The 21,104-nt window shown below is 37.0% G+C and overlaps 1 protein-coding gene across 1 annotated transcript in view; it reads left to right on the top strand.

The window, feature by feature from the left end:
* Positions 1-21,104, top strand: part of DCHS2 (dachsous cadherin-related 2) — a 225,656-nt gene that overhangs the window by 182,477 nt on the left and 22,075 nt on the right. The window contains exons 14-15 of the mRNA XM_072773716.1: positions 9,233-9,346; positions 19,283-19,494. Of these exons, the coding sequence (XP_072629817.1) occupies positions 9,233-9,346; positions 19,283-19,494 (326 nt within the window). The remainder of the gene's footprint in view (positions 1-9,232; positions 9,347-19,282; positions 19,495-21,104) is intronic.

Raw genomic sequence — 21,104 nt, 5'->3', positions numbered from 1 at the left:
AATACTTGTTATTTTCTTGTTTTTATTTTTCTTTTATAGTGGCCATCCTAACTGATGTGAAGTGATACCTCATTGTGGTTTTGATTTGCATTTCCCTGATGATGAGTGATGTTAAGCATCTTTTTAAAAACCCGTTGGTCATTTTTTTTGTTTTCTTTGGGGGAATGTCTATTCAAGTCCTTTGTTCATTAAAAAAAATTTTTTTTGCTCTTGAGTTGTAGGAGTACCTTGTGTATTTTGTAGATTAATTCATTATCACATGCACAGTTTGCAAATATTTTTCATAGGTTTTCTTTTCATAGGTTGAAAACCCCCTTTTCATAGGTTGACTTTTCACTCTGTTGATGGTTTGTTTTATTGTGTGGAAACTTTTCATTTTGATGTAGTCCCATTCATCTGTTTTTTTGCTTTTGCTACCTGTATTTTTACTGTGATATCCAATAAATTATTGCCAAATCCAAGGTCATGAAGCTTTCCCCCTGAAACTTCTCTTCTAGGATATTTACAGTTTCATGTCTTACATTTAGGTCTTTAATCCATTTTGACTTAATTTTTGAATATGTGGTAAAGTAAAAGTCCAAATACATTCTTTTGAATGTGGATATACAATACAATTTGTTAAAGAGACTAACCTATCCCCACTGTGTAGCATTGGCACCTTTGCCAAGATCATTTGAAAATATGCATGATGGTTTTTTTCTGGAATCTCTATTCTGTTCCATTGGTCTCTAAATATCTTAATACCAAGATTGTTTTGATTACTGTAAGTCTGTACTGTTGAAGTTAGTAAGTGTGAAGCCTCCAGCTTTCTTTTCCTTAGGATTGTTTTGGCTGTTAGAGTCATTTAAGATTCCATATGAGTTTTAAAAGTTTTTTTTCTATTTCTGTAAAAAATGCCTTGGAAAAAAAAATGCCTTGGGATTTTGATATGGATTGCACTGATTCTATAGATTGTTTTGGGTGGTGTGAACATTTCAATAATAGTGAGTCTTCTACTCCATGAACACAATATTTTTCCATTTCACTTCCTTGATTAAGTTTATCTTAATTTTTTTCCATGCTACTGTAAATGGGATTGTTTTCCTAATTTCTTTTCTAGATCATGCACTGTTAGTGCATAGAAACACAACTGATTTTTTTTTTCACAACTGATTTTTGTGTGGTGATTTTGTATTCTACAACTTTGCTGGATTCATTTATCAGTTCTAGCAGTGTGAGTGTGTGAGTGTGTGTGTGTCCATGTGTATGTGTGTGTGAGTAATCTATAGCATTTTCTATGTATATAAGATCATGTCACTAAATACAAGAATCATTTTATCCTTTTCTTTTTTTTTTTTTTTCCAATTTTGGTGCTTTTAATTTCAAAGCCTGATTTCTCTGGCTAGGACTTTCAGTACTATGCTGCATAGAAGTGGTGAAAGTGGGCATCCTTGCCTTATTCTTGGATGAAAAGCCTTTTGCTCTCACTGTTGAGTAGGTTGTTAGAGCTATGGGCTCTTCTTCTATGGCCTTTATTTATGATGTATGCTAATTGCCTTATGTTCCTAGTTTACTGAGTGTGTTTATCATGAGTGTGTTGAATTTTGCCAAATTCTTTTTCTGCATGTATTGAGATGTATTGAGGTGATTTTTATACTTTATTCTGTTAAGGTGCATTGATTGATTGAATTTCATACATTAAACATTGAACCATCATTGCATCCCAGGAATAAATCCTATACTGTTATGACTTACGATCCTTTTAATGTACGGTTTACTAGTATTGAATTGAGGATCTTTGCATCTAGATTATAGGTTCCTTGTGGTGTCTCTCGTTTTGGTATCAGAGTAATGCTGGCCTTATAAAATAAATTTGCAAGTGTTGTCTTCAATTTTTGGAAGAGTTTGAGAAAGATTGGTGTTAATCTTTAATGAAAGATTGGTTTTCACCAGTGAAACCATCTGGTTCTCTTTATGGGAAGGTTTTTGATTATTGATTCAATCTCCTTACCATTTATATATTTATTCAGATTTTTCTCTTTCTTCAGATTTAATAGAATGTGTGTGTCCAGAAATGTATTCTTTTCTCCTAGGTTGTCTTATTTGTTGGTGTGTCATTGTTTGTAGTAGTCTCATGATATTTTTTATTTCTGTGGCATCATTTGTAGTATCTCCTTTTTCATTTCTGATATTTGTAATTTGAGGCTTCTTACCTTTTTTATCGAGGCTAAGAATTTGTCAATTTTGCTGATTTAAAAAAATTCTTAGTTTTACTGATTTTTTTCCTCTTGTTTTTTTCCTCTCTATTCCACTTATCTCTGTTCTAATATTTATTATTTTTTTCTTTCTGCTAACTTTGGTTTTAGTTTGTTCCTTTTTTTAGTTTCTTGAGGTGTAAAGTTAAGTTATTGATTTGCAGTCTTTCTTTTTCTTCCTTTTTTTTCAAAGATCTATTTAACAGAGAGAGAGAGAGAAGGAGGGAAGAAGAGAGGGAGGGAGATCTAGAGGGAGAGAGAGAGAGAGAGAATCCTCAAGTAGACTCCCCGTTGAACACAGAGCCAGATGTGGGGCTCGATCCCAGGACCTTGAGATCATGACCTGAGCTAAAATCAAGAGTTGGTTCCTTAACCAACTGAGCCACCCAGGTGCCTCTCTTTCTTCTTTTTTTAATGTAGACATTTATGGCTATAAAAGTCCCTCTTAGTATTGCTTTTGCTATAGCCCACGTTTGGTATGTTGTGCTTTTGTTTCATTTGTCTCAAGATAATATCTAATTACCTTATAGATTTCTTCCTTGGCCTACTAATTGTTTAAGAGTGTGTTATTTAATTTCCATGTGTTATGAGTATTCCAGTTTTCCATTGCTATTGATCTCTACTTTCATTCCATCGTAGAAAAGATACTTGGTATGATTTTAATATTATTAAATTTGTTAACAGTAGTGTGGTGCCCTAATATGTAATCTATCCTGTAGAGTGTTCCATGTGCACTTCAGGATATATATGGGAATGTGTAATATACTTGGGAATGTGTATTCTACTTTTGTTGGGCGGAGGGTTCTGTGTATGTCTGTTAGGTCCAATTAATCTATAATATTATTCAAGTTCTCTGTTATCTTATTGATCTTTTGTCTGGTTGACCTATCCATTATTGAAAGTGAGGTATTGAAATCTTCTACTATTACTGTGTTACTATCTATTTCTCCCTTCAATTCTGTCAGCGTTTTCTTTATATATTTTGATGCTCTGCTGTTAGTTGCACATATATTTATAATTTCTTGATTTTCCTGGTGAAAAAAAAAAAACCTTTTATATAACTCTGTCTTTATCTCATGACAGTTTTTGACTTAAACTCTATTTTGTCTGATGTAAGTATAACCACCTTTGTTGTCTCTTGGATACTATTTGCATGGAATATCTCTTTCCATCTTTCCTCCTGCAACCTATGTCTGTCTGTATATCTAACATGAGTTTCTTGGTGGCAGTTTGTACTTGGATCTTGGTTTTTTTAATCCATTCAGCCATTCCATGATTCTTTTTTTTATATTTTATTTATTCAAGAGAGACAGAGACAGAGATAGAGAGAGAGAGAGAGAGAGATTGGCAGAGACACAGGCAGAGGGAGAAGCAGGCTCCATGCAGGGAGCCTGATGTGGGACTCAATCCTGGGTCTCCAGGATCAGGCCCTGGGCTGAAGGCGGCGCTAAATCGCTGAGCCATCCAAGCTGCCCCATTCCATGATTCTTGATTGGAGAATTTCATTGATTTACATGTTTAAAAATTACTGACAAGAAAGGACTTATTACTGCCATTTTTAAATTGTTTTCTGTATGTTTCTGATCTTATTCTTCTTTTCTTCTCTTGCTGCCTTCCCTTGTGTTTCATTGGTTTTTCATAGTGACATGTTTTGAGACACTTCTTATTTCCTTTTGCATTTCTTCCATAGGTATTTTCTTTGTGGTTACCATGGGGATTACATAACACATCTTATAGTTTTAACAATCTATTTTAAACTAGTAACAACTTAGCTTCAATTACATTTAAAAAATCTGTTCCTTTCCCACTTCATGTTACTGATTTCATAAATTACATCTTTTTATATTTTTATCTATTCACATAGTTTTATAGTTATATTATGCTTTTATCTCTTAAATTTTATACCAGAATTAAAAGTGATTTATATACCATCATTACAGTGTTGTGAGATTTGTTTGCTATTTGTCTATATATTTACCTTTACCAGAAAGCTTCATATTTCCATATGCTTTCACATTGTTAATAGTCTCCTTTCTCAACTGGAAACATTTAGCATTTCTTGTCAGACAGGTTTCGTGGTGATGAACTCTCTCAGCTTTTTTTTTTTTTTTTTTTTTTTAATCTGAGAAGATCTTTATTTCTTTCCCATCTCTGAAGGGCAGTTTTTCTGGATATAGTATTCTTGGTGGCAGGTTTTTTTCTTTCAGCCCTTTGAATATATCATACCACTCCCTTCTAGTCTGGAGTTTTCATAAAGGCTTTTTGAGCCATATACTATCGTTTTTCATTCAGTGTCTATAGAGGATGAGGATGAGGACTTTATTCAGCCATCTTGCTATGTCACTCCCAACTTTCTTTCTTAAATGACTGAAATATGTTCAGCATTTCAGTGGCAGGATGATTCAAAACCATCCGAATGCTTTAAAAAATATGAAGTCAATAATCAATAAGAAAATACTTTTGTTGCTTAGATATGACAGAAGTAAAACTCTAGAAGTACTTACTCATGAACAGCTCTGAATAGAATGTTTTTATTATTATTTTACCTAAATACTTCCATGAATATTGATTTTTATAACATTAATCTTTGCATAATTCTGCTATTAAATAGTTCACTGCTGCTGTAGATATTATTAATTTTTCAACTGCATTTTTGTAAAGAAGAAAAAAACAAGAACATTGAATGTATTATACTTTTTCATGCAATGTTAGGCTTAAATTCATAAAAGCTGAAAATGTAAATGTTTTTATGTTTCACTTGGTTCAAGGGAATTAGAGGTACAGTGTTGGTTTTCATTTTATCATTTCTACCTTGGTATGAAATGAGCAGTAATTGCAAATCTTCTCTAGATGCCCAGAGATGACTTTTATTTAAAATGTGCACATGGCACCTGGGTGGCTCAGTCAGTTGGGTATCTAACTCTTGATTTCAACTTACGTCATGATCTCAGGGTTGTGAGATCAAGGTCCTCATCAGGCTCCATGCTCAGTGGGAGTCTGCTTGAGATTCTCTCTCTCCTTCTCCCTCTTCCCCTCCCCTAGCTTGTGTGCTTTCTCTGTCTCTCAAATACAGACAGACAGACAGACAGACATAAAATGTGCACAATAAGCTGTGGTGTCTGGCTGGCTCAGTTTGTGGAGTGTGCAACTCTTGATCTCAGGGTTGTGCTTTTTAAGCCCCATGTTGGATGTTGATATTACTTAAAAATAAAATCTTTAATAAATAAAGTAAAATGTGCATGATAAGCCAAGACCTAGAAGGATTCAAGGCCCTTCAGTTATTTCCTCTTTCGGGGGACAGTCTCAAATTTAAACTTCATCTGAGTAAGAACATATATAAACATTTGCAGTTCTTTGCTGACTTTAGCATCTAGTATGAAGTATTTTGAATGAAATTCTGTGTGTGCTACAATTTTACTTGATATTATGAACATTTTATTTGCAATAAAGATAAGATTGTTCCTTTTATGAGGGAGTCCATATGTGATTCTTCTTTACAATTCTGTGCTCATCTTTGTCTTTTACTTGCAAGCAATCTCCATGTTTTCTTTTGTAATCAGGCATATAATTAAAGCATCCTAAGTGTGGAGAAAAGACCATCAGCAAGATTGTACCTCTTGCCTGCATAGCTATTTCTCTTTTCTTACCGCCATTCTTAAGAATATATGACAAGCCAGTTGAAATAAAATTTCCTGTGTTTAAAAACTAAATTGTATCAGGAAGCACAGAATTGTGATTGAGCACTAAAGATAAAACACACTGCACTACTGTGAAGGCATATTCCTAGGAACATGTAAGGCATTTTTGTATTAACAATATGTCTCCTAAAATGTAACAAAATAAACGTTGGATTATAATGCAACTTGAAAGATCCTCAACATGTGCAGCAACTTGATTCCACCATGATTAATTAAAATTCTTTACATTGTCACTAAATGATTTCATATCTGGCTTGAAAAGAACCACCATTTGGAAGCCTCAATAAATGATTTTAAAACTGTCACAGTTTATGTTAAACATAACGTTTTTAAAGAGAGTAATATATCCAGCTTTGGTTTTCCCGTTCTTTTTACATATTGAATTCTTTTTTATGCCTTTTCTCAGTAAATTTTCAGTTTTGTGAGCAGTACCACATACGTGTTTCCTTTAATGCGTATGGTGATCATGGCATTTGTCTTTGAATGTTGAATGTTGCAAAGGCTCCTGGGGAAAATATTATGTGTGCTAGGGCCTTTTCTTTCTTCTCTTCTTTTTAGTGAAACCCTTGTAAGTATCCAGAAAAAAAAAATGTATCTATTGATTTGTTCTAGTTTAGGGATTGTTTTTACTGTAACCTATAGCAGGATGGCTTTTGAGTTTGTTCCCTGGAGCTTGCACAGTAGGAATCAGTGTGGAAGCCCAGCAGAGGTCTTGAATAGATGTTATTTATTTTTTTTAACAACTGCAAATCCCACTATCAGGTAGTGTATTATAGCAGGGAGCTATTTTTAAAATTAATTTAATTTATTTTTTAAAGATCTATTTATTTATTTCAGTGAGAGAGCACAGTGTGGAGGGGCAGAGGAGAGGAAGAGAGATATTTAAGCAGATTCCATGCTGAGCACGGAACCCAACATGGGGCTTGATCTCACACCCTGAGATCAGACCTAAGCCAAAACTAAGAGTCAGACCGACTACACCACTCAAGTGCCTCTGATTTTTAAAAAATAATTGCTGCTGCTTTATAAGGGCCCTGTAGGCAGAGTGGCATTCTCAACCCTCTCAGGCTAGAACACTTAAGTGAGCATCTCCACCCCTTACTTCCTCTGTCTCCTCTATTACCTCCTTTCTTCTCAACCTTATTGAGCACCTATTATATACAAAGGAACAAACTTTTGATACACAGAACAATATGATTGATTCTCAAAAAAGCATGCTAAGCATAAGAAGGCAGGCACTCTGTGATTTTCAAGTATATGAAATTTTAGAAGCAAAACTAATCTAAAGTTGCAGAAATATACAAAACACAAATATATAGAGAATCTCCTGTGCTTTCATGGAATTTAGTCCAACTTAGTAGGAAGATAAGATCGGTCTTCAAGTATGTCCAGTAAAGTCCATGGATGATAAATATGTACCACAGTCTAAGTGCTGGAGGCTGATAACAAAAGAGAGATTCGTCTTCTCTATCAGAGATGGTTAAATGAGCAGACTCAGGTCAGGCCACAGCTGTGTTTTGTTCAACCCATATGATGGCTTATGTTTGTCCTCTGAATGAAATTATTTTCTGACACTTATGAACTGGGAGATTTCACATGAAAATAAATATGAATGTTTTAGCATCCCTTGAAAAGACCTGAATTTCAAGCATCTTAAAGCCGGTTTCCTTCCCTACTGGCAGTGATGAGTTGAAGCTAAGTGTCTCAAGCACATCAGACAGTCTCTGGCTCCTTCATTTGTCTGTACTTCTCACTTTTACCCAAAGGCATCTGAATTAGTGATCCCTGCTCTGTACTCATGTCTGACACCATGTCAACACTTGTGTTCCTATCTAATGTTTCCTTTTACTTTTCCTCTTGTGCCTTTCTGACACCATCCTAAATCAGGCTCCCACTGCTGCACACTCAGCAGCCAGAGAGCCTCCTACAGAGCCTACCTCTTTCCCATCTCCCACTTAGGACAACGTGCATACCTTTGCCAATAGGTGGCATTTCACCAGGCAGCATGACAGTAAGAGGAGAGGCAGGGGCCACTATCTGAATAGGCGTCCAAGTAGATGCTGTAAGTTACAGGCCAAAGATAAAAGGATTAGGACTAGTAAAGAACTATGAGAAAGTTTCTCAGAAGTGGTAGGTAAATAGTGAACGAAAGCCAAGAACAAAGATCTGAAAAAAGAGTGAAAATGACCAATAAGCACATGAAAAGATTCACATCATTAGACATCAGTGAAATTAAAATTAAAACCACACATCCACTGGAATGACTAAAATTTAAAAGACTGACAATACCAGTGGATGTGGAGCAGCTAGAATCCTCATATATTGCTAACAGGATGTAAAACAGTATAGCACCATTTTGGAAAGCAGTTTGACAGTTTTTTGTAAAGTTAAACATGAGTAAACATTCACTACAGGTGTTAACCCATGAAGAATGAAAAGATGTGTCCACACAAACATTGATACATGGATGTTCATAGCAGCTTTGTTCATAATAGCCCCAAACTGAAAACAATCCAAATGTCCATATGTGGAAAAATGGATCAACACATGATGGTATGTCCATTCAGTAGAACACACTCTACAATAGAAATGGAATGAGCTCTTAATACACAGAATAACATGCTTAATTCCTAAAAAAAATAATGCTTTTCAAAAGAGGAACTATATAATTTTTATGTGTATAAAATTTTAGAGGCAAAACAAAGTAATAGAAAGTAAATCAGTGATTGCTTAGGAGGTGAATAGCAAAAGGCATGAGATATTACACACGAAGACCACAAAGTGCTAACCTAGAGCCCGAATAGATTCTTGAGAACCTTCCAGTGAAATCTCAGTTCTCATCGCACCAATTGTCTTGTTGCTTCTATTAGTGCTTGCTAATTCTTCTATCATGCTGGTCATCAGTCTGTTCTCTGTACCTTGAAATGATATATGTCTGCCTCTTACACATTAAAAAAAAAAAAAAAAGTGTTTCCTATCACGTGACCTTGTTTTTTTTCTTCCCGGGTACTTGGCACATCTGAAATCTACTCTGAATATGTATTTGTCTAATGGTTTCTTGTCTGTCTCCTTCTTTTAGTTAATAATCACCATCAGGTAGAGATCTTTCCCAACTTGTTTGTCACTCTCTCTGTAGCACCTAGCATGGGATCTGGCTTACTGAAGACACTCAATGACTACTCACTGAATGAACAAATGAAAATGTAGTAAGCAAATAATAAATACCCAGTGTTTGCTCTTGTTTTTGCCTGTAATTTTCTTTTCCTAAAGTTATTTCTCTTTTTACCTAATTTTTTACAGGTACTTCTGTTGTGACTGTAAAAGCTGTCGCTCCTGACCCAATACAAGACAACATTAAATATTCCATTTTTAGTGGAAATGAAGATGGGGTTTTTTCCCTGTGCTCCAACTCAGGTGATCCTTCTCTCTCCTGTAATAGCTTCATTTTCTGCTACATTTAATGTTACTAGTAAGAAATACTTCTGCAAAAGAAACTCAAAATTTGAAAGGTAGAAAACTGAGAAGTACATCATTTGAAAGGCAAATAAGAAACAATTTTTTGTAGTAGCTGATGAGAAATCATGGGAAATCAAGACTACTTTTTGTTTGCAAGTACTAAGAATCCTGTTCTTCACATTTCCAAATTAGGCAGTACCTAGCCTACCCTTTGAATTTTTGAAGATAAATTGGTTTCCACTTATAATTTATTCATCTATTTGGGAAAATGAGAGATATAGTAGGAAGACCATCAATATTGAGCTTGAATTGAAAATAACCACACACGTCTAGCTGGAGGGCATTTTCATCATGAGATTCTTCTAATTCGCCACTGAATGTCAACAATGCAACAAAAAAAGGACAGCTGGAAAGGTTTCTGTGTGGTGGTAAAGAAATTACTTCCAAATACAGCATGTATTAAATTTAACTTTAATAAGACCATTATTGTGTTTTAAATGAATACCAATTGATTATTTGAAACATACTTTTTTGACTAACAACTATGTAGTAGATACATATCTACTGCTCCATTGTCAAACCTCAAGAAGAATGTTTTTAATAATCTCTATATTACCATACAACTGCCTTATTTAATCTGTACTACAGGCACATGGGAAGAATTGAGAGGGGATAATTTCTCAAGCAAATGCCTTCTCATCCTGGTAGTGTTACGACTTTTTGGTCCGCACCGTCTTTGGTCAGCAACATTTCTGAGGTAGCCAGGTAGCTCTTCATCTTTTCACCCCATCATTTGGTTATGGCGGGACAAGCGGGACATTTGTGAACACCCTCAAGCCTTAGGCCCCTAGCAGTCCAGGTGTCTGAAGGTCCTGGGAAAGGAGCTGAGATTAGAACATTTAGGAAGAAGGAGAGTAGCAGAGTTTGTGCAATTTCCCAGACTACCCATACCCCTCTGCCACCTCACCCTTGAACACAGCCCAGACTTGGCCTTATTTCTTCTGGAATCTCTCATTAAAATTCAGGTAAAATAGTTAGTCCAAAAGGATCTTCCACAGAAAACTCTTTACTTTTCAATTAAGTATTTATTTATGTTGAGATTTATTTCACAAGTTTATTGTGAAACGGCTACAAGATGATATGCTAACACAGAGAAAACTGTTTCGAGGACATGTACTTGCCATCCATCTCCAGAGATGAGACATTACTAGAACCTCAGGAAGTCCTGCGTGTGTCCCTCCCCTGTCACATCTCTCTTCTTTTACCCAAGGCAATCCATAACCAGTAATCTGAATTTGGTATTGATCATTGCCTTGTGTTCATGATAGTTTTCAGACTGTGTTTGTTTTTGCTTGCTATAAACATTATGATAGAATCATGCTAATGTCCTCTTGTCTGTGACTCAATTCTTTTGCTCAACATTTTGACTGTAGTTTGTAGTACATAAGCACACTTTAAAGTACACACTTTTAAAGAGGAGTAGCAAAGAATGATATGTACCTGGTGCCTAGGACACAACCATTATCATCAGTGCTCCCTTTGAGTCCTTTTCCAATTGCTTCCTTTCTGTCCACTGCTCCAGGCTGACTCATGTCCCCTTTTCAGGGATAATCATTCCCTTGTGACTTAAATGCATTTCAGTATAATAAAAGTGTTTAATTTTGTTTATTTTTGAATTTCATTTAAATGGATTCATGATCTGTATATTTTATTGGGATTCAATTTTTTGTATTCAAAATGAGAATTCTTCATGTTAATGTGTGCAGATGGGTCTCCTGCATTTTCATTTCTTTATGGCCTTCTGTTTTAAGTCTATGTCACAACTGATTTATCCATTCCACTGTTGATGGACAGTGAGGATTTCCTGTCTGGGATATAATAGCAAGGGCTGTTAGGAACAACCTCATACGTGTCTTCTGGTGCATATGTGAGGAGTTCTGTAGGCCCCAGAGTCTAGGCTGGGCATATACATCAGAGGATGCATATGTTCAGCATTACAGATAGTGCCAAATTGTTTTATGAAGTGGTTTGTCCCACTTTACATTCCATCAGCACTGAATGAGAGCTATCACGGTTGTTTGCGTCCTACTTTCTATTGCCAATCTGGTGGGTGTGAAATGGTATCTCACTGTGGTTGAAATTCATAGTTCTTTATTACTAATGAATGTGAGCATTTTTTTCATAGCGTTTTGGCCATTCTTGTTTTCTCCCATATGAAATGCATGCTGATACACTTTGTCTATTTTTCTACTGGGTTGTTTGTGTTTCTCTTTCTGAGGTGTATGGATGTTTCATATATGTTATTAGAACTTATCCTTTCTGTTTTTTCATTGCAAATATTTTTTATAGTTTGTGACTTGTCTTTCACTCTCTCACTGGTACATTTTTATTTTGATGAGTTAGAATTAATCAGTCTTTTACTTTATAATTTTCCCGTTTTGTAAGTGAAGAAGCTCTTCACTACCCTGAGATCATGGAAATATTGTTACATTGTCTTTTAAAATTTTTAATAGTTTTCCTGTTTCACGTGTACATCTGTAGTGCACCTAGAATTTATTTTCCTGTTTTGCATGAGGTAGGAATAACTTTCCTTTGCTTTTTTTTCTCTTTCTCCTCCTCCTCCTCCTCCTCCTCCTCCTCCTCCTCCTCCTCCTTCTTCTTCTTCTTCTTCTCATCCAAGAGGATTATCAGTGATTCCGGTGGCAATAACCTTCCCCTGTGACCTGAAATACCCCCATTATATATTGTTTCCTTCCTGTTTACAGGATCTTTAATTCCTTTGCACTCATCTGTCTATCCACACACCAACACCTTACTTCCTTAATCACATAGACTTTAGAAACAGCCTTTATACCAAGAAAGCAGCCCCCTTCTCATGACTTCATGAGTATATTCTGTTATTGACCCTTTGCTCTATTATGAGTCATTGTATCCACTTGCCAAGTTTTCACAGGCACATGTGCACATACATACATACCCTACATGCGTGCGTGCGTGCGCGCGCACACACACACACACACACACACACAATCCTATTGGGATTTTTTTCTCCCCAAAGAAAGGAGATTTATTCATAAGTCTTTGGGGTGATGTAAGAGCTATCTGCACCTTTCATGCATGAAACCTAGGTACTCATGGCATGCACATTCGATTTCAGATGAAACCTCACTCAAACTAACAAAGAAAGTGTCCCAAACAATTCCATTGCCTCAACCTAGAATTAAGTGTTATCAGGCCAAAAGTATCCTCCTCCCAAAGCCTGTAGAGCTGTGCATTGCAACTAATAATCATCTACCAAAACTTTTCTTTTTAACTGTGGTAAGAACATTTAACATGAGATCTCCTCTCTTAGCAAAATTTTAAGTGTGTACAATACAGTATTGCTAATTCTAGACATAGTGTTGTCCAGCACAGTTCTAGCACTTATACATCTTGCATAACTGAAATTTCACATCCACTGAACAGCACCTCCCATTACCCCTCCGCCATGGTCCTGGCAACCACCATTCTACTCCCTGTCTCTAGGAGTTTGACTATTTTAGATACATCATATAGGCTGAATCATGCATTATTTATTTTTCTGTGACTGCCTTATTCCACTCAACATAATGTTGCCAGGGTTCATCCATATTATCATGTATGGTGGGATTCTCTTTGTTGAGACTAATATGCTGTTTTATGTATACACTACACTTTCTTTGTCCATTTATCCATCAACAGACATTTAGGTTGCTAGAAGTCTTTGCTGGAATTATGTTAATTCTAAATATCAGTTTGGAGAAAACCTATATCTTTGTAGTATTGTTTTCTAATTCAGGATGATATGGAAAATCATCCATTTTTTCCTTAAATATATTTTAATGAAGTTTTAATTTTTTATAGTAGGCTTGCATGGTTTTCATTAAATTTAGTCTATATCCTTTATAGTTTTTCATGCTAAAGTAAATGAAAAAAATGCTTTTTCTGACAGTGCTATTAGGTATACTTGAAATTGGCTTTCATATTTTGTTTCTGTATCTAGCAAAGCTATAAACTCCTATTGATTCTAATATTTTCCTGAGCATTTAACATAAACAATCATTACCTGAAAATGACCATTTTCTCCTGTGTTTGTTGGAATCATATAGCTATTTATCTTCCTTTAATGGTAAGCCTAGCTACTTTAACATACATAATTAAAGACTAACATTAATCAATATCTTGCTCCTGAGGGACGCCTGGGTGGCCCAGCGGTTAAGCACCTGCCTTCCACCCAGGGCATGATCCTGCAGTCCCGGGATCAAGTCCCACATCGGGCTCCCTGCGTGGAGCCTGCTGCTTCTCCTTCTGCCTGTGTCTCTGCCTCTCTCTCTCTCTGTCTTTCATGAATAAATAAATAAAATCTTTAAAAAATATATCCTGCTCCTGAATAATACAAGAGATTTAGAATCTTTATCTCCACATATCTCTTTTTCAACATACAAGCTTTTGTGGGCCACAATTATAGTTCTTTCAAATGAGACATTATTAATATTTTTAAATAGATTTCTGTGCTTCTTTGCTAGCTGTTCTTTCTTACATCAAAGAATTCTTTTTTTTCTTTTTTTTAAAGATTTTATTTATTTATTCATGAGAGACATAGAGAGAGGAGGGACAGAGACACAGGCAGAGGGAGAAGCAGGCCCCATGCAGGGAGCCTGACGTGGGACTCGATCCCGGGTCTCCAGGATCACACCCTGGGCAGAAGGCGGTGCTAAACCGCGGAGCCACCCGGGCTGCCCATACATCAAAGAATTCTTCTGGTGTCATTTTATTTCTGGCTAAAGTAAATCCTGTAGTGAGGGTCTATCATAGTAAATTTTTTCAGGTTTTGATTGTCTATAAATGTCTTTATTTAGTTATTTTTAAAAGGTATATTTGCTGGTCTTAGAATTCTAAGTTAACAATTTTTTTTTTCTCTCATCGCATTTAAGATATTATCCCACTGCTTTCTGGTTTCAATTATTGCATTAAGAAGTCAGCTGTTGATCTAAATACCATTTGTTTGTATCTTTTTTTTGGAACTCTAGTTAGACAAGTATCGAGCCAATCTCTCCTATATCTCTTTTGCATACTTTTCTTTTCCTTGTCCCTTTCTCTTCAGTCTAAGGAGCTATATTTTTTATTTCCAGAGATTCTCTTGGGTTCTTGATCAACAATTCCTGGTCTTGTAAAAAAAAAAAAAAAATCTTTTTCTTTTAAATTGAAGCATAGTTGACATACAATGTTATATTAATTTCAGGTACAACATAGTAATTTGACAACTCTATACCTTATACTATGCTCATCACAAGTGTACCATCTATTGCCGTACAACACAATTATTGTATCATTAACTATAATCCCTATGCTGTACCTTTTATCTCCATGGTTTATTCATTCCATAACAAGAAGTCTGTAAAAAAAGTAATCTCTTATTCCTTGCTCATGTTTCTAAGCTTCTTTTATATATAAACATATGCAATAATCACACATCCTGTGTCCAATAATCCAGCATTTTATGTCTTTGAAGATTTATTCAACTTTCTCTAGATTTGCTAGCTCTCATTCATGGTGCCTTGTTTCTCTCTGATTTTCGAGCTTGTTAACTATGGGCTGCTCATTGTCCTTAAAACTTTCTCTCTGAGGGTTCTTTGAAGACTGGAGTGAATTCATGCCCTTTAGAGAAGAGTTGCTTTCCTTCAGCAAATCAAATCTCCTGGGTAGATCATCAAGCAAAGCCTAGTTTAAATGTAATTTTTGAGGGTTTTAAAGACATATAGCTGTGATAGTGTGGCTTCCATAAATTCAGGCTTAAGTTAATGAATTCACAGCGGAGACTTTCTCTCCCTTCCAACCAACAGCAAGACCAAAAAAAGGAAGATTCTGTGCATCCATTTTGAATTTGTTTTTTTTTTTTTTTTAAATATTGATCACTCACTTGGAGCCTTTGGGCTTATACTTTATTCTGGTTTTCCGATTGGACTTTTCACCTTTTGTCAGTTCAAGCTTCTTCTCTTGTTTCTTATACTCTGTGCAGCTGTCAGAGATGAATTTCAAGGAAGATGGTTGTGTTAGGGGCCCTTGGAACAAAAATGGTCTCTTAGTGTTTGCTTACCATCCTGGATTATTGTTTTCATTGTTTTTTAGTAACTGGAATCCGAAGATTCCTTACTCATATACCAACTCAATAACCCATTTTATCATACACAAACTCACACACAATTTATCAAGCATTTTGGTTGTATTTGTTATGAGGTATTCCATACTGCTGTCAAGAAACTTTATTAAAAACCTTTAATTATGGTATTAATCTTTCATGTCACCTTTGTCACATAATCTTCAAACTTATGTGTAAAGGTACCTAACATAGGTTTTATGAATATATGTATTTTTTAGCCATCTACCAGTTAAAATAGAAAACTGGTGTGTATGATAAACCAGTAAATATCTCTAAGGTTATGGTTACTCTTCTTAAGGGTAAAAATGTGAGAAAACCATTTTATTAGTTACTGATTTAATAAGTTATGATAAGGATCTCTGATGAGTTCCGTGTTGTCTGTCCATTTGTGCCAGCATTTGCCCCATCCCATACTCACAAACCACATGTTCACTTTTGTATTCACACTCCTTGTCACATTAACTTAAAAACATCTACTATTCACTGTCTAAACCAGCAAGAATTTGGGGGTTTTACTAACATCGTACATATAAATAACAGATAGTAGTATTCATTCCATGATTTGCTAGGTTGACAACAAAAATGATCAAACTTTGCAATGTTTCAAGGATGTAGTTTTAGCAGGAGATAGTTTAAAAGCTTTTGGATATCATACATATTTATCACATTCTGCTTTGGATATATTCGTATGCATGTGCACAGTTCGTAATGGATTGACGTAACCTGATTATGCTACCAAACGTTTATCATTTGAAGGATCTTAATCACATTTTTATGTGTATTTTATAACTTGGGCAAAAGCTACATGTGTACATATATCAGAAAGAAAATATTACTGCAATTTCGTTCTCAAGTTATTATAGAGCTGGCATATGAACACATACGAATGAACACGCAGTTGGTATCTATGAGACTTATACTGGAAGGAAAACATGGACTTCTGCCCACACTGAGAGCCCAGTAGTTCTAGCATCTCACTAGTGACAGTAAATCTTTGCTATCTCTGAGAAAAATATGCATAGAGCATCCAAGGCAAATGTGGGTCTAGTAGGTGTGCCAGCCTTGAGTCATCTCACAGACGGGTTATTGTCTTTCCTACTTACACAACTTTCTCAGCATATGCCAATTATTATGCCAAAAATAAAAACCAAGCAAGGAAAGCATTAGAACTGCAGATCCATTCCAAGCACAAAATTCCAATTATCAAAGCCGAAACACAAGCCTTTTATTAAAAAATCTACTTTGATCTGTGCTATAATTGGCACACTTTCTACTAAGTGACACTGGCAATTTAGTGTTGCGTTTCTATTTTATTTTTCTTTTGCTAATAGTAACAGAACATGATAGCCAAGCTGAATGCTCTGTTCAGTGGAGATGGAATGCTGGATGAGAGCTTTGGAACTACCCTAAACTGGGATTCCTCTGTCATTTGGGGGTGCCAGCTTATCCCTGTTTCCCAGAGGTTTCAGAAGACCAGTTTGTACCAGCTCATCAAAATGCACCTTAGTGATTTTTCCAGCTGCCAATAGTCATATCTACAGTAACTTTTTTGCCAGGGATGTTGGTAACATCAGACGGCACGGCTCATAAGTAATTTGGTTTTCTGAATTGATAAATGATGACAATAAGTGAAAGTGAGTTTATGGAATTTTACATTTTGTTGTATAATGAGTTCCTCACTATACAATATACTTAGTTTTTCTTAATAACAGAATAGAAGCTATAAAAAAAATCCCCAGAAAACACTCAAATACTGAAGTTAGAACACTAGGGCAGGGCATGATTCCCATTAACATCCCGGTAAGTATGTAAGAGCCTGACATTTTCTTGGATTAGGTTGGTTGTCTAAGGAAACTGGTTCAGATAGAACAGTAAGAACTGGGGGCACCTGGGTGGCTCAGTGGTTGAGCATCTGCCTTCAACTCAGGCAGTGATTCTGGGGTCCTGGGATTGAGTCCTGCATCAGGCTCCTCACAGGGAGCCTGCTTCTCCCTCTGCCTGTGTCTGACTTTGTGTGTCTCTCGTGAATAAATAAATAAAATCTTAAAAAGAACAATAGAAAAAAAAAAAAAAGAACAATAGAAACTGTGACTTCCAGGCCATATTTTCAGAAACAGTACAGGTTCTTTCATCTGAATATTAAACTTTGATTAGTCCATAGCTATTAAATGTTATCTTTCTAAATTCAGAGTTTTTACAGATATTAAAGCTATCCCTGATGATGGACAGGATGAGAAACATGAACAGGACACTGGAATCTCTATCATGTTCCTGCACCAGAACATGATATAGCACATACTAAATATGCACTATATTACTTCTCCCACAACTCTACAAAGTTGTTATTAATATCCCATTTTTACAGGAGAGGATGCTCAGCTCCATAGAACTTGAATAACTTATCCCGAGTCACAAACATAATGGTGGGGAAGCCAGGTAATTAACCTATGCTAAGCAGCTAGGGCCAGGATTTATACTTGGTTTCAGGTATCTCAAATTCCCAATCAATGTTCATTCAATGAATTTCTATTCAATGGAATTTCTGACAGTGAGAGTTAAATAAATTATGATAACAAAATAATAGTAATAAATTCAGTAAGAAATTTGACAGTAAAAGGGAGGAAAAAAACAACAGGAAGTAGAGAAGAAAATTATATCAGGGGAGGAATTTTATTAATTTGGAGGAGAAACTTGTACAAGACATAAACCCCAAGAATCAGTTTCCCTAACCCATTTATACCTTGTATATGAGGTTATAACATGTATTAATGGATGCCTTCTATAGGCCAGACCCTGAGCTAGGCACTGGGAATATGACAGTTGGTGTAAGAGATAGGCACCCATCCTCACCTTGTAAGCTTCTAAACCAAGAGGAATAACCAATCTGAAATAGGTGAGCACAGTACATGCAAGTGGTCCATGAGAGTCTGTTATGGAATGACTATAGTGACAGGATGGGGCTGGCTAGTCTGAAAAGATCCCTGAGGAACCACAGCAGTAGGGACCATGGAAGGCAGATGAAAAAGCATGCATGGTGACTCTGAAATGAGCATTTGAAGAACAGAAGAACAGAAGAACATCTATGAGTGTTCTAAGCATTATGCACAGCAGAGAGAGCAAAGTGGGGAATGGCAGGAATGAGACTCCTGAGGCAGGAGAGGCCCAGGCATGTCCATCTTATGGAGGTTAAAAATGCTGAACTTTGTCATCATCACCAGGGAAAGCCATGGAACGGGTTTATGTGGGACAATGACACTTCTGTTTTTATTATTCAGTTCAGAATGGTAACTGAATTAGTAGGGGGACCCGATGAGTGATGCCATGGGACCCTTCATGCGGGGAAGAAGGTGGGAAATGCCAGTGGCTCGGAGGAGGGCAGCAGCAGTGGTAGTGGAGGATGGATTCAAGAGATGCTTGAAGGCTAGGCTTAGCAGACATGGCAATGGATTAGCTATGGAAAGAGAAGGGAGATTTAAGATACAGCTCCCACATTTCAGCTATTTCATAGTTTCTTACCCTCCTATGTGTTTGAACCTTGCAAAAAAACCACATTCTCAACTTTTTTCATAATGACCCCAGTTGGGAGGGAAGGGCAGCCATCCAGTGGGAGACTTTTAGGAACAGGTGAGCATGTGAGTCAGAGGCGATTTGGAACTTTTTAAATAATGAGTACAACATCATTTTCTTTTATTTTTTCTCCCTTGAAATAAAAATAGGAGAACTCACTGTGAAAGAACCCAAGTTTCTTGATTTTGAAGTCAGAAATGAAGTACAACTCATCGTTTTAGCGGAAAGTAGGGGGCAGAAAGCCTACAGCAAAGTAGCAGTCGTGATACAAGATGTGAATGATAACTTACCATGCTTTGAGCAAAGCATTTACCAAGTGTCAGTGTCTGAAGGCCAGGTCTACAATGCTCACATCATACAGGTAACAGAAATGGTTTGTGTGTGTGTCTGTGTGTGTGTGTGTGTGAATTATCATGAGTGTACATCAAAATATCCAAAGCCTTTTTCTAGGACATAAATTAAATGCTTCCAAGGGCACGTGAAATGTTAGATGGACTGGACAAAACCTTAGGCTACAGGAAGTTTGCAATTTCTGAGTTCAGTCTTCCTCTCTCCATCCCATGGCCAGTGCTCACCCACTTTCTCTTGGGACTTTGTCCACCACTTTGTCCAGCATGGAATCTACAGGGGCATAAAAATTGGCTCTTCATACCATGTGTAGACTTTAGTGGGGGAAGTCAACAGAGCAAACAGATAATTTAAATGCATATTATTTTTTTAAGATTTTATTTATTCATGAGAGACACACAGAGAGAGGCAGAGACATAGACAGAGGGAGAAGCAGGCTCCCCATAGGCAGCCCGATGCGGGACTCAATCCCAGGACCCTGGGATCATGCCCTGAGCCGAAGGCAGACACTCAACCACTGAGCCACTCAGGTGCCCCTAAATGCATATTATTAATGTTAAGTAGAAGTGTCTATTTAATGTCATGAGAGAAAATAGGAGATACAGACTCTTCCTGGAGGAAAAGCATACGACTTCACAGAAGAATGATATTTGCACTAGGCCTTCAAGGGTGAGCCGGCATTTGCCAGGTGGAGCTGCAGCCAGACGAGCATGGACGGAGGCGCGAACACATGGGAGAGCTCCCTGGGTTCGAAATTTGCAGACATTTCATGTGAAAGACACAGATCTGCTGTTTCCAGGCCTAACCCTGTCTCAGAAAAAAGGCTTAAGCTATGAAAAAGAGAGCCTGTCCCTAAGGCTGTCTTGTGCAGGCTCTAAGACCCACTGACCCTTCATGGCCTCTCTCTCAGCTTCTGGACTAGTACCCAGTTCAACCTTTCCCTTCACAGTGGAATTGCCATTTTGTGTTCAAGAACCTGGGCCTCAGGAAATGCACAACCTCTTGGGAATCCGCACAGGAAATCAGTATAAGACCCCTTCCTGGCAAGGTCGGCACCACACCCAGGCATTCCCTCTGGCCTCTGTAACCCACCCCCCTGCTGTGATCCAAAACCTAGTGATGATTACTTCCCTCTCTCTGGGTAGATGGGGTCCAGTAGCTAGATGACATGTTAGGACACTTTCTGGACAAGATCTACCCCAATGCTTTACTGTGTGGCTACCTCTACTTGCATATGGAGAGACACTTTCGTTTGCCTTCCAGTCCAGTTCCAGATGCGCAAGTTCCCCTTCTGTTGGGGCTGAAAAGACCAGCGGAGTCTCGACAGTGTCGGAGTCTTGGCTCTGTGCCCCCCGACAGTCCCGGATACCCAGGGTGTCCTCCACTATTTTTGCAGACTTATTTTGTATGACAGCACCCTAATCGCTTCAGTCACCAGCATGTTCCAGAAGCCCCTGAGATCTGACAACAGCATGAAGGACAGATTGAGAGTGGAGGAAGTTTGAAGCCACGATGGGAGCATGAGGTCAGGCCAAGGCTGAGGGACACAGAGGATAAAAAGAAATAGAAAAGAATTGTAATTAGTCCATCAGCTTATTCCAAAACAAGGTCTTGAAATCACTA

The sequence above is a fragment of the Canis lupus genome, chromosome 13 (assembly GCF_048164855.1).
Source record: "Canis lupus baileyi chromosome 13, mCanLup2.hap1, whole genome shotgun sequence".
NCBI classification, from domain to species: Eukaryota; Metazoa; Chordata; class Mammalia; order Carnivora; family Canidae; genus Canis; species Canis lupus.
Note: the sequence above shows the minus strand (reverse complement) of the source record. Positions and strands in the feature narration are given on the sequence as shown.